The sequence below is a fragment of the Lonchura striata genome, chromosome 2 (assembly GCF_050655825.1).
Source record: "Lonchura striata isolate lonStrDom1 chromosome 2, ASM5065582v1, whole genome shotgun sequence".
Classification (NCBI taxonomy): Eukaryota; Metazoa; Chordata; class Aves; order Passeriformes; family Estrildidae; genus Lonchura; species Lonchura striata.
The window spans coordinates 91,719,777-91,734,926 of NC_140704.1; the positions used below are offsets into that span (position 1 = coordinate 91,719,777).

Here is a 15,150-nt window from a genome sequence, read left to right on the forward strand (position 1 = left end):
TTGTATCTGCTTTTCATACTCCATTTTCTGCTGAAAAGCTTCAGGGTTTTTGCTTGTTGGGAGTTTTTTTCCTTGTTTTGGCTTTTCTGGTTGTTTGTTTAGTTGTGTGTTCAACAGCATCCAACCTACACATGCCTTGCAGGACTGTAGATACCCATCAGCCAAATGGAGCTTTATCTCTTCCAATCTTTGTAACAGAATATGAGCAGAGTGAGAGAGTGCACATGTGAGTATACACATGTGCACAGCTATACATTCACACAAAGGCACATACATCCATCCATGTGTGCAGACAGGAACTTGTATTCAGAAATGAAATAAAAGTGACACTTCTGTAACTAATGATCAGTTTTCAAAAGTTAGTTTAAGATCTGAACACAGTCTTACTGGATCATAGATGATGTGCTACACAGATTGACATTCCTACTTAATTTTTGGATGGAAGATGTATTTTTCAAAACGGAGCTTTTGAACAAAGTGTCCATTATTTCCATGCTTTAAAGAAAAATTTTTTAAAGCTAAAATAAAATTCAGTATTTTAATTTTTATTCAGGATGACTAAAACTGGACTGAAACGTAATCAGTAGAAAAGCCAACCACTTTGAGCATTATCTCGTTGGGAAATTTAAGTTAGCTTGTGCCACCCCAAACTAGTAAAAACTTTTCTGTAACAACTAGAAAAAATAAAAAATGAAAAAATCAAAGCGCAGTTCAAGTATCTATTCTTTAGAAGAATTCCAACACTGCAAGATCCCAACTACCTCTGCTAAACCAGCTGACTGTACAAGTGTCCCAGCAAGAGGCAGGATTCTGCTGTCAGGATCACACCTCACAGAAGCAGCATGCAATGAGCTTGATATAAGTCATTAGGCATCTAAAGATAAATATTTTATCTGAGCTTGAGTACCTTGAAATCACTGGCAATTAGTTCCCAAGATTACAATTTTTGTATGCTAGCTTTCTATACACAATTTCAAATGTGCCATTTTGGGTGAAGTTGTAGACTAAAGAAGAAATAAAATGGTTTCATGCAATCTTTTTTTACAGAAGACAACTAGAGAACGAAGTTGGTGATTTCCCTGCAAAAAATGTCTCCATCTCCTGAAAGCAACGGCTTGTGTAGGGATATGCTTATGTAGACATGCCATAAGGTTTCAGTAGTTATGCAGGATATTACAAGCTACAGCTTAGTACCTTCAAGGCCCGAAACAAGAATTTTTCACTAACAGAATGACAGGAAGAATTACTACCTCCTAATCTTGCCCTCCATCTAGAATGCCCCCAAAACAGATAGCAAATTCGCAAAATCTTACAGAATTTTGGTATTAGATAAGTTTAGAAGATGTTTTCAATGCTTTAGGTTTGAGTTTTCATTGTTGCAATATGTGCAATTAGGTTACTCCAGTAAAATGGACCATGTAAATCAATGACACGGTACTTACCACTGAAAGCACAAAATTGAGAACAGCTGTCCCACTGTGGAAGAGGATTGTCACTAATGCTGTAACCGTAGTAAACAAGAGGCTCACATTGCGACTCATCACTATCCACAGAGACTCCAGGATCTGAAAAAGGAGCAAGACGAGAAGACAGATTTAGACATTGGATACTGTTAGCATGGACTGAGAATTACTAGCTGAGTGATGAATCCATCTCCATAAAGCTAAACAATGATGATTAAAAAAAAAAAAATCATCTTCCCTCACTCCTACACTATAGCAGGTTCTATCAAGTGAAAATGTCCACTTCACCAAAGATAAGTTCTATCCAAGTTTCTATATAGCTAATTAGTTTCTATGTAACTAATCAGTTGTGTTTCTAAGTAGCTAATTATAAGGTTTTGGAATTTTTCTCTTAGTATTAAAAATTATTTCATTATGTAAAACTGCAAAAAAACCTAGATGTGGTGATACTTGTTTACTGTGATTAACATTCCTGCCAAGCAGATCTTGTCTGGGGAGAAAATATTCACCGTTTCAAAAGCAGAAATGTTAAAACACAAAGAACAAGGAGCACATCACAAGGTGGAAATAAATCTTACCCTCCCAACCAAATAATAAAATTACTACCTCAATAAATTTGTTGTTAAAATGTTTCACTGCAATAAAATACATATTTTTGGTAATATTTGCAGAGAAATGCAAAAGTTGTGATTTTGAGTAAGGCTCCATCAGTTAATCAAGTAATTATTAAAAACTAGCAAATATTAGTCTCGGTTTTACAAATAGCAATTAGACCAAATAAAAACAAAACAAATCAACCAACACCCCCTAAAACCAAAAAAACCCTTCCTCAGTAGAGCAGACAAAGGAGTGTAAGCCATGTGATCACCTCTCCTTTAAAAATGAATGAATCATATTAAACATAATTTATTAAGCATGAACTTGAGAGGGAGTAAATGCTGGGGGAAATTACAGGGAATTACAACACAGAAAGACTTACTTAGTTCATGCTTCCTACTATTTAATGGGAATTATGAATGTTAAAGCTCATCTTTTGTACAGATTTTATTAGAGTCTCTTGAGAATTCAAGGGAGGTTAGAAGTGAAGAGGACACTCCTGAAAAATGTTCTTCCACTGGTACCTGTTCCTTTGCTTCTTCTAGGACTACGAATTCATTCTGGGGGTGCAACAGTGGTACAAATTCATGCAGCCCCTAGGTAACTTTACCATGTGCACATTATATTATGAGGACATTATATTATGAGTGAATTCTGAGGGAATGGTTTGTAGCTAAAACAGAGGCCTTCCAGTTGGTATTCAAGAAGGATTGTGCTATGGTTGCTAATAGCAGGCCTCAAGTTGTATGCAAGGCTCCCCTCCCAGATATGTTAGCTTGTTACTAGAACTTGGTGTGTGAACAGGAGCTTCTGTGCCACAGGACTTCTGTTATAATGTGGAGTTTAATCACAAAAGAGCAGCAAAGGCCTTGCAAATAGGGACACAGCTTGAAAACTAAAGCCCCTGAAACATGAGCAGTGTTTTGAGTAAGAAGGCATTGAAGATGACAACTTTACAAGCTAGAATATTACTTTTTCTTCAAGAAAATGAAGTAGGAACTTAGAAAGGGGGGAAAAAACACAACAGGCTAACAACAGAACAAGGCACCCGTCATGACCTGGAAAAGTAATACTTTTCCCAAGTATCACAGCACACAGTCCAGGGCAGATGTCACGGGGTGGGAGCTGTCCAGAATAAGAACACTTTATGAAAGGAGAAGCTCCTTATCTGAAAGAAGACTACATCCATTAGGTTGCAGCTTTGCGTACTTAAAAGCTCTTCAGCCATTTACACTCCTGTGACTCAGACCATTAAGCACAGCCTCTACTGGGGCCAACTACACAGCACCATCATGATGGTTTTTTAGCCACACAGCTCATGTAGGACATGACTGTTAAGGAATGACCACTTTCAATACATAATGATAATGATTAGGAGACTGCAAAGCAAACCATGGGCATGAACCGTGCTGTTAATGAAAACTGGTCTAGTAAAGTTTTGCTCTAAAGAGTAAAACTACTCTGATATAGCAGCCTTCTAACTAGTAATCACAGGAATTGTTAAAACTCTCACTTGCAACACGTAAGCTGAGCTGGTACCAGCGAGTTTACAAGGAGGGAGATTGTTCATCTGCCAGAGGAGAGCACAAAATTGGTAGGACTGTGAAAGTTTTCAAAATAGGATGTTTCTCCACTATAGACAGGATTTATTGAACACTTTCCCTAGAAGCTTAAGCCTGAGGGCTGATAACCGGAAGTATACAACCACAGGCAGTTTGAATGTAGGTATCAGGTTGTTCCATTAACATCAGGAATGGTTCTCCTATGTGAACATCCTTGTTTGGTGGAGTCATTGATTTGAACTGTTGAACCAGTTATCACCAGCATCTGCTTTAGAGTAAGTGTAGATAATACCTTTCTACAGTTTTGGTATGTCTTATGAAAGCAACTGCATCTTTTAGGACTTGTCTCCAGTTACAGAGTAATTCCTTGTTATGCATATGTATCATTAAAATTTCAAGATACAAGCTTTTCATAGCTAAGGTGAGAAGACAGGCATAGCAGACACTAATGATCACTGAATACAGTGTCAGAACGTGATCAAATGCTTCCCTACCACTCACAAAATCACATTACATGCAGCTGCACCTAGGAGCTCATCATGCTGCTTGATTCCCAGAGCCTACTGCAGCCGAGTTGATGAGGTCACCTACCACACATAAAGAATAGTGAACACCTTGCCAGCCGAGTTCTCCAAAACTCAACAAGTGTGAATCTTTATGTAACAATGTTACATTACTTTTAGTTACTTTTTTCCTATTAAAAATAGAAAACCACACCTCTTTCCCCAAGCCACTGCTCCGTAAGCAGCCGTAAGGGATCCGTGTTTAGGAGAGCTACAAAGCTGTACAGAATTCAGGACTCTCTTACACATCACACTGTGCCACCTTCAGAGTCAGTTACTGTGCCTTTCCAACCTGTAACAGGCAAGAAAGAAAAATAGCACACAATGTTCTCAAGCATCTAGGGTGTGCTCTTGGCCACTTTTAAACTGGACAACACCTGAAAATTAGGGTTAAAAGGCACCTGACCAAAACAGTAATTTGCTGAGAACTTCAAGTTAGCAAATTTCTAGAAGCCAGATAAAACTATGTACCTAACTCAATTTTGTATAAAGGGAATATAACTGGATATAAAGATGCAAAAAAACCAACTCAACATGCTAGTTGATATATTACTGAAAAATTGACTGAATTAACTATAAACTTATGAGATTACTTGAAGAAATTACTGGAGCCAGAGAAAAGTATTAGGATGTGTAGTAACTCAGTGAAATATTTGAGAAGCTGACTTGATTTAAAATGCACAGATCAGTCATGCTAAAAGCATGGAAAGGGAAACCTAATGAAGCTGAAGCTTGCTGTGTGTATCTCTGTGGAAGGTCTTCCATCTTTCTGTCTGGGAGATCTCTGAATGAGATACCACCTGGTGGTGGAATTATGAGTATTCTCATGCAAGGAGGCAAAAGATCAAATTAAGAAGACATTAACAATGTCTCATGTAACATCAAGGAAGCTCTGAGTCATCATTCACATATTTAGCCAGCAGCAATTCACTTTCTCAATGCTACAAGCATATGAAAAATGGAGGAAAAGGGTTATGAATGGAAAAGCAGATGAGTAAGGACAGAATGAGTCTTTATTATTTTTCAGAAATTAAATCTTAATAGTCCAGCTACATGTTACCTATTTCATCCATCTGACAAACTATCTTGGAGTGGAGTATGGGGTGCAAAATGCAAAGTATAAAGTGAGGCTCCACTCTTGCTCTCTCTGCCAAGTAGGAGATGAAATAAATCCCACTTCAGATGATTATTATATTATGCTGGATTTTAACATTACTGCTTCTAAAACTAAAAAAAGGCAGCAGTGCTGCTAGCACCAAAACTTTTAGGGGAAAAAAAAAAGCAAACTGATGACTTGGAAAAGCTTATCTTCATAGTAAATCTTCAGGCAATTTACATGTTTATATAGTAAGTTAATTTAAAATAATTAAGGTCTGTCTACATCAAACTACAGCTAAGCATAACTGCTATAATGAACAACACATTTGAGGGGAGTACAGAAGTCTTCCAAGTTTTACCTGATACTCAAAGTTGCAAAGTTGAACCGATGCATGTTTTTACAAATTAAATGAACACCAGCAATTCCCCAGCACACCTACATCAGTAATTTAATTACATGCTTTCAACTCTAAAATGAAAATTTCTTTCATTAAGGGAAAAGCCTGAAGTGAAACACTAGCATCTGTCTTAACATTTTTCTTATAATAAACATTCCTTCTTCTATGAAGGAGGAAGAGCACTTCCTTTGACTTCCATCAATGGAGAAAAGCTTATCTGCTTGTGCCTTTAATATGACATTGTCAAATAGCTGTATTTTCAAAGAAAACTGTCATCTGTTCTATTCTGAAATACTTCAGAAAGCCAAGGGGCTAGCAAGACAGTTATTTTTTGGTAAACTCAATCTATGCATAAATATTTGTTACATGCAAGTAGTGTAATCATACACATTTATTCTTTTCCAAAAGTGGAGGAAATCTCACTAGAACTGTGTATCCACTTATTTACAGCCATCTCATTGTCTTTAAATTGTCTGTATGTTAAAAAAAACCCTGTCAACACAGCTTTGGGACTGTCCTGTGTCTTGCTATATTCTTAAGAAATGTAAGACAAAATTGATTTCAAGTGTTCAACTTCACTCTCTCCACAAACAATACACTCAACCAAAAAATAAACAGAACAGTTTGGGTTGGAAGGGACCTTAAAGATCATCTGGTCCCAATCCCCCTGCCATAGGCAGGGTCACCTTTGCTTAGACCATGTTGCTCAAAGCCCCATCTAATCTTGTCTAAATCCCACCCAAAGTTCTATAAAATATGAAAAAAGCAAACAAACAAAAAGCCAAACTAAAGAATCTAAGCAATAGAAAAATTAAATCCTCAGAACATACACTCCCAAAACCACTAACAATATTTCATATATTTGCCCTTCCCAATTCAGTATGCCATTCTAATAACCCATTGTTCCACTTCAAAATATGAGGACAAAAGTCTTCATGCTCTGATAATAACATAAAACCTGAATACAGTAAGGTTGCTTTGTATCTTAGGCTAGGTAAGAAACTTGATTAAACATACCAGACATAAGCAAAAGCTATTCTTATTTTAATAATCTCCAAGTTTTAATGACCTAAACAAGAACAGAGACTGTATTTTCATCAATTTTAATTAAAATCATTAGCATGAGTACTATTTATGCAATGCACTGTAGATAAGCAAGTCAGGAAAGAAAATGCTGCCCAGTAAGAATGTAAAATCAGAATTTAGAGCTTTATACTAAGCTGACTGGCTACAGTCTGCTATTAAGGACGTGAGTATATTGAGAAAAAAGACAGGTGTTTCCCCACAGCTGATGAGTAATGAGTTCCTGGAAATAAACAGGAAAGCAAGTCAATTGCTGGCACTTTTTTCTTGAACTTTTAAACCAGTTTTTAGAAGTAAAGCAAGCATGTTAGCTAGATGAAAATATTAATATTAATATTTTTCATTCTTAAATATTTATTGTCTTTACACTTCTCTTTGCCTCTCTCTAGCTTGCTTAGATTACTGAAGCACACTTTACATCATGGTTTCTGAGCACTGTGCAGCATTGCTGCAAATGACACACTCTTATCAGGTAGTTTCTCCTCCTTCTGTGCCTCTTGCCTAGAAGGAAACTTCACACTGATTTTAAATCAGGATGTGCTGTGCATTTTTAAACCCTTTGCCTCAAGCATGCATGGCCAACTTTGAGAAAGTATCACGCAAATTTCATAATTAACTGAAAAAAGGTTTACTGCAATAAAGTTTCTCACAACTCTTTCTTGTCTCACATCTTCTTCTATGGTAGAAGCTGTAACAATTTAAACAGCAATTGGGGGAGGACAGAAAAAACACAAATGCCTATCAGTCTAGGCCAAGAACTGCTTGGAGGCAAATATTAGCTTTAACTGCATCCATAGATCTGCTATAGTGGCAGTTAGGTATAAATAATAGTCTTCCAAAATAGAGGACAATGTAATGACAACAGCTCAAGTCAAAGATGAACTATATTGGGGATTGTCTCTATGTATTAAGCATTTAGGATTTAACATGATTTTTTGGTGAAACACTTCAATTTGGATTGCTTTCAAGACTTCCTCTTTTTCTCCTCATAAGGTGAAATGTTTTTATTCAGGAATTCACACTGTGTAAAATATTAATTTCATTCTCCATATAACTTTCATAAATGAAGAGAAAAATAAGCTGCTTTCAACCCAACAAACAATAGTAATTTAAGGCAAAAAAAAAACCCCACAAAGGTCAGCCCCCCACTTTTATTGCTTGGTTTTGTTTTCAAAACCTCTTAGTCAATAGCTTCTTCAGTTATAACCTAAACCAATTGTTTTTTCCTTTAAAGAGAAAAGACTAAATAAAATAATGCACTGAAAATCAGCTTGCAGGTGACACAGATAACAATATGCCTCTGGAAGACATCTGAGAAGCTGAGATCCATGAATACGCTGAAACCACAAGAGCTCCTTTATCATAAACATTTCTGTTTGTTTTACAGTTATCTCTTAAATAGGCTTGCAACAATTGCTTCAGTAATTGTAAATAACACTAACAATGTTTCCATAATTTTCCATTTACTTGAATCCATAACCTTAGTAGTACTCCAAGGAGAAATTGCTATCAGTTAAAAATTAGACCCATTTCATAGTAAGTGCAAAGAATACATACTGAGAGAAATGTTTCGATGTTATCGTGAACAAATGATGCAACATCTTGCCAGTCCAGAATATCTCCAAGCCAGCTGTTTTGACGGTTTATGTGCCACTTGTGTCCTTTGTGTCTTCCAGAATGCGTTACATTCTTAAAAACAAAGAAAATAGACATTCTAATAAAATGTAGAGATACAAGAAAGACAAAAGCTAATGCTTTAGACTGGTGTTTTCTGAATGAAGAGTAGATCCAACATGCAACTAAATACTTAGAGCCACTTTAACTGGCATCCCAAAAATTACCTGAAGTACTCTCTACACTGGAAAAATTAAAATCTGACAGAAAACTGTAGTTAATTATCCCATTTAATTACACATGTGTATATTGTATTGATGCACCTCAGTTAAAAGTTAACCTTACTGCTTGACTGATACAATGGTATTTATTTTGCCCTTAATGAAAGAACACAAGAATTCTTGCCAATTATTACCTACATAATTTACTGTTTGAAACATACAAGTTTTCCCAGCACAGCCCATAAAGAAAAATGCAAGCATAAGTCCAAACAACTAGTTTTCTCATGGTCAGTTTCTACCTATTCACAGTAAATGTTCAATCACACAAAACCTAAAAGCTTATCTGGATGCAAGGTCTGGATTCTGACTACACAATTTTGTAACTGCAACACAACAAGACAACAGGACATGGCCATAAAAAACAACAGCTAATTCCTTAAGTGGCTCCTCCCTAATTATGAAGTTGCCTATTGACAAGTGAATAATATCTGACTACCATCTTGAATGCCACAGGCTGGGACTGTGACAAGTGTTTCAGAGAAGGATGTCAAAATTCTCTGTATGCAAACTTAAGCAAACCCACCAACTAAAACATCCTAGTCTTTAATAGAAGGAGACTTCTCAAGTTCTTAAGTCTGATTTTTATAATAAGCATTCCACTACTTGTTAAAATTTTCTGCACACTTTTAGACTTAGCAGCCTGCATTCAAAATGGCAATATCTTTGTCACGCATAGCAAATAACATTCCAAGTGCAGTCCCTACACTGATTATCTAAGAGCATTACATTTTCTGCTCATTACCAAATCTCTCTAGATGCACTGTTACACTTTGTGATGTACTATTAGCAACCTTCTATAACAATCCACTGCCAACACAGAGATCTTTCTTCTGAGCTAGCAATGTATTTAGAGTAGAAACATACGAGTAGTCAAAAAACTCCCTCAAACAAGCCTCCTGTATTTGTAAACTGTATGGAGACCTATCACGTGTTCATCTAGTTCTATACCAGAACTGTTATTTCTTTAATGCAGAAATCTTCTTCAAACTTTAGAGGTATTTGAAGAATAACTGCATAAAGAAAAGTGTTAATATAACTACAGTCATTTAAATATACACAAGGATTTCAGGAATATGACTTCTGAATTTGGTATTTCCATTGCACAATGGCTAATGAATTGCTCTTTCCTTTACACTGCAAACAGCATTGGCAGCATAACAACAATTTAACTCTTACAAATTTTTCATGATTCAGTGTACAGAAGCCATTATAACATGGCCGTAAAAATGCATTGTAAGAAACTTAATAAGAGGACAATTACTTTCTCATATTTTCAAATTAATAAAAGCTACACAAATCATGTAGAAGACCAATTACCTTTTCCTAAGACTTTAACAACCGGAATATTCAGCAGAAAGTGCTAAACTATGAAATACTAATTATAAAAAGTGAGAAAACTCTAAAATGGTACAAAAACACACTTAACTACTTAAGTGTAGGACACAGCTCTGGCTATACTAAAACTGTGACGCTAGAATGATGTGTCTTACACACTTGAAAATTTTACCTGGCTTTACTCAACCTTTTAACTGTCTGCTTATCTCTCCCTCAGAAATGCATATTTAGCATAATTTTGTCAGAGTACTAAGCGACACTCTACATGAATACCATTTAAATAAGTTACCCACCTTCACAAACCAAGAGTGATAAAGCCTGTCCCAGAGCTCCAGCACTTGTTTCTCAATCACAGCAGTGTTATTTACTTTTTCTCCTAAAATCTTATGGAGCTAAAACACATAAAAATCTTTTATTATACAGGACAGAACAAAGCAGGCATCCACTGATGAACTTCATGCTTGATGAATAACATACGATTGTCTGTAAAGGCACATTTCCAACCCAAGTTATTAGAAAAATTAGTATCAGTATGAAATACACACTTCAGACAAAATGGTTCACAAGTCAAAGAATTTGTTAAAGAACATTCTGCTGCACTAAGAACTTCTTTCTGCACTGAAAAAAAAAAAATGCTGTCTCTAAAATGCTTAATCCAAAATCCTTGATCCTATCTTTAGAGTAAATATTTCAAATAATTCAAGATGTGTGCTACATATCAAATATATGAGTAAGAACCTTGGAAAATTCTTCTGAAGAAGAATATAGCTTAACAATAAAAATTATGATTTAAAAAATGTCCAGTGTATCACACCCAGCCCACACAAAAATTAGGGGACAGGGAGGGGCAGTGGTCACAACAGAAGTTTACATTGTCTATAATACGACAGCCAAAGTCAGTTTAAAAAAATTAGTCAATTTTATTTGATGCATTTTCACTGGGAATTACAAGAATGAAGACAGATTCTTCAATACTTAAAAAGAAACTATCACCAGAACAGAAAAGACTACGGAAATCACTCCCACTCTTCCTTCAAATGTCCCAAACCAGAGTGGAAAGAATAGATTTGTCAACAAAATGGTTAAATACATGGAAAAGAACTCCTGACAAACGTATTTTTGTTTCTTTTTATTTTTATGAAATAAAAGAAATGAGAACAAAAACCAAAGAATTTGAGCTTTTTGACAGCTCTTACCTTGTGTGTGATCCATTCTCGGCCATACTGGTATACGTTGTTAGCTGCAGAATTGAGCGCCTTCTGAATGACCTGGGCTTCTGGGAGCCAGCTGGGGTGGGGCAGGGGTGGATTTTAAAGAGGGAAAACAAAGTTAACTGTTATATATCATACCCACTTCATTACACCCAAAACACATTACAAATTAACGTTCTGAAACAACAAATCATTATGGTTAAATACACATAAACTTACTACAACTCAAATGTTTCCTTCTACACATCAAGGAATAGATTTTTGCATAAGCAAAGCAGAATTAAATCTACTGTCATTGCATTTAAAATCCTCCAAGGTTTCTGAAACCTCAATTAATTTGACATCTTAACTTTTTCAGAAGAGATCTGCTCTTCAATCTATGTGTGCTGTTCATACAATATTTTCCCAGAGTTTCCTGAAAATATCATATGAAGCAGTCTCATCTAGCTGTAAATACCATATTTTGAAATTACAAGCTGAATGTAAATTGTTAACAGTTTCCATAAAAAAGCAACCAGCTGACAAAAGGTTTGAACATTAGTTATTTCTAAATCCTCATCAAACCACCTGCTTGTGAATTCCTTCAGGGACTCACACCACTTTCAAGCAATGTACCCTACTGAGTTGTCAGCATTTTACCACTTGTGAATACAGGGCACACAATCTCTGCTTTGACTTTCTTTTTACATCTTGATTCAATAGCACTTGTTAGAGCCCTTCCAAAACAAAATGAAAGCATTCAGGAAACAGTACTGCTGTATTTGTTCACCTGACTGAAGATCAACATGGAAGCTCCTCTCTCTAATGCTTCAGAAATGTTCTAGATTGGAATTCCAAGATATTTCAATCACTCATCTCTAAATATAATACAAGCATCGAGCTCTGAAAGCTGGTAATGCTTCATGGATATGGCAAGAGGTATTCTTACTCTTAATGAACTAAAATATAGTGTTGTGGATACTTCAAATTTGAATGCAAACACTTTAAGTAAGAAATTATACTAGAATTCTGAAAATTGTTTAACTAGTACTCCAGTAGTTTCATTATGTCAAATTTCCATCTCCATTAGTCCCACTTATTTCCATCTAACAGCAAAACAGAAAGGCCAAACAACATAAGAGATGCCACGAAGGAATAAAACCTAGTGCTTTACATGCTTTCTGTTCTCATGATTGTGATTGCTTTAGTAGTGCTAAAGTATGTATAACTACAGTGGTTATTAACTATATCCTGTTAGTTCTCTTTTTGAAAAATTGCTTTGCTCTTCTAATACAGCATCTGCTTTCTTTCAATCTTCTTAAATGACCATCACTTTTATTCAGAATGTGCCCTAGAAAGAGTCAGCCATTCTTACTCTGAAGCGATCTTTTTTTTGCTGTCATTTAACTGGTATCTCAATTTGCCCAATGTCTCTTTAGCTGAATCAGAATGAAAGTCACCTGGAACATGCTCCCCTTAATATCACACTTTTCAGTCTCACCTATTCCCCCTCCTTTGCTCACCAGTGTGCCCATGTTTTCCTCTAGATGCATTTCTCTCAACATCTCTCTCCCTTACTACTTGTCCTGGTGTTTACCTTGGTGATTACACAGACCAAACCTTACAAACTCCCCACTGCACACTACACACATCGACTCTTAACAGGGATAGCCCTGCCCAACAGATTCACACAAAACTCCCCCCACCCACCCTTGAACTCTTCTTCAGTTCACTCCAGGAACAACGTCTTCAACTCCTATTCCTTCAAATGCACTCCACATCCATCTCTCTACATTTAAAAAATAATCTATCTTGAAACTTTCTAGAGCATTCTTTGCCAGCATTTTTCTTTCATAGGAAAAAGGGACAAAATACAGATCTCTTCATTCTCTGCACTATACAAGTTTGTTCTCCACAATTCTAGCTAGAAATTTCACAAAGTTGTCCTTCACCACCAAAACCCAACCAGTCCTCAAATGAGATACCACACTGACAGTCCTCTGGACTGATATATACACATCTCTCCTGTCTGATAGTCGAGCTTTTACATCTGCCTGTGAGAGACACCCACATTTCTGTTCACCTAGGAGATTTTTTTAAATGAAAATCTATGCATAAGAGCACCTGGAAGCTTGTTCATCCACCCTATACTATTCGCTTAACTTCAGCATTCTTACTTTGCCCATTCTGGGTGACTGGCTACTGTCTCATTGATCAAGCTGCTTGTGACTTGAATCATGTGAACACTCTCTTGATGTACCTAAATTAAAGAGAGAGAGGAGAAAGAAATGTTATGCAATGCAAACTACAACTCTTCCTACATCAGAAATAATTATTTTTTGGGGGGAGGGGGAGTGGTATTGGAAGGAAGAGGGTGGGGAGGAAGGGGGAAGGTGACAAGGGATGCAGTGACCAGTTTGTATGTTTAAAAAATAATTCTTCCAGTGCAAACAATCCACTATGAAGAAAGAAGTTCCATTAACCCAAGAAACAGCTAGTCAATACAATAATAAATTCTGGTCACTAGTAATAGCAAATGGAAATTTAAATCTTATCCCATCAGTGGAAAAAAATTCACCAATAACAGCAGTGCTGTCAAGAGAAGCACTAAAATACAAAGTAAAGTTTCAGATACAGCTTTTTAAGCCATGGATCAAAGAAGTGTAAAAATTAATGAACACTTAGCTCTAACATGTCCAACCCTGCTATAAAGTGCCTAACCAAATAAATTCTTCAGCAAGAATGACAAAATACACCTTTTATAAATATCTTAATACTCCTTATATGAATGTAAGGGAGCTTTAGGTAGGAATGTTTGCACAACTTCAAAAGTTTTCAAGTACTCAACATTACATATGCCTATATTTTGGAAAAAGGAGATTGTTCTGTAACTGTTTTCAAGTCAAACATTCAATCTCTATTGACTATTTCAAGTATGAACACAGCTCCATTAAGGAAAAAGGGAAAAAAAAGTACACGAGTGACCTCTTCTGGTGAGCAAAAAATGAACCCCACCTAAACTCAACCGTAAACCAAACATCAATTTCAGAGTATACCTGATCATGAATCTCAGTACTTTTAACTCAGAAAAAGATACCATGAGGTTGTTACAGGCAATTACATAAACAAATTGACAAACACATGTTAATGATTTTGCATATGTTTCTGATGTGAGGTAAATTAAAGAGAAAAAAAATCTAAGTGGTTCTTCTGTTGACAAGGAAAGTCAACAGGATGTGAAACAATTTTGTTCCTGTAATATATAACTAGTAATTCTTCTACTAGAATGAATTCTGTACTTACAAATGTCTATATATGAGCTTTGTCACATGGGTAAAAATCACAGAAATACAAAGAAATAGAAACATTAAGATTTTGATATCTTTTTGTATATTTTATAGTCTTGGAATGGGGACAAGTTCAATTACAGAGCAAGGAGTTCCTAAACATTTAGAAAAATTCTTTAAGTGATACAATCTCATATAAGTATCAGTAATCTTCATCAGCAACAAAAATGAGCTTTATGATTATATTCATTAGCACACTGTACCTTTGCAGTAAGGAGAAGAGCTAGCAGAAGGGTTCCTATCACCAGCAAAAATATTATGAAAATGCTGATTATTTTATCTAGCATTTTCTCCAACCACACAATAATCTGCGCAGAAAAAAAAGAACAAATTATAGCACATAAATCACTCTTTAATGAAAGCAATGCTGTATGTTATGCAACAGTATTGTTATTTTTATTTACAATCACAGTACAAATCAGGCTCTAATCAAACAGCATTTATGCCCAAGCTTGGAAATGAACAATTAACAAGCAATGTTAGCATGATTAAGGTCATGGTATGACATGTGATTTTGCAAAAAACATGTACACAATACCACACAACAGAGCAAGCTCTCTGCAAAGCAAGCAATAAATCAACAATTACTTACTAGACCTAGAGAAGTACCTAAAGACAT

General features: G+C 35.8%; 1 protein-coding gene across 4 annotated transcripts in view; it reads right to left on the minus strand.

The window, feature by feature from the left end:
- TMEM245 (transmembrane protein 245) overlaps positions 1-15,150 on the minus strand; it is a 77,818-nt gene that overhangs the window by 30,106 nt on the left and 32,562 nt on the right. For 3 of the 4 annotated variants that reach the window (XM_021528771.2, XM_021528770.2, XM_085573670.1), the window contains 6 exons: positions 14,735-14,839; positions 13,362-13,444; positions 11,191-11,281; positions 10,288-10,386; positions 8,322-8,453; positions 1,443-1,565 (listed from right to left, as the gene is read on the minus strand). In XM_021528771.2, coding sequence (XP_021384446.2) covers positions 1,443-1,565; positions 8,322-8,453; positions 10,288-10,386; positions 11,191-11,281; positions 13,362-13,444; positions 14,735-14,839 — 633 coding nt within the window. The remainder of the gene's footprint in view (positions 1-1,442; positions 1,566-8,321; positions 8,454-10,287; positions 10,387-11,190; positions 11,282-13,361; positions 13,445-14,734; positions 14,840-15,150) is intronic. The other variant, XM_085573671.1, reaches the window with a different exon arrangement.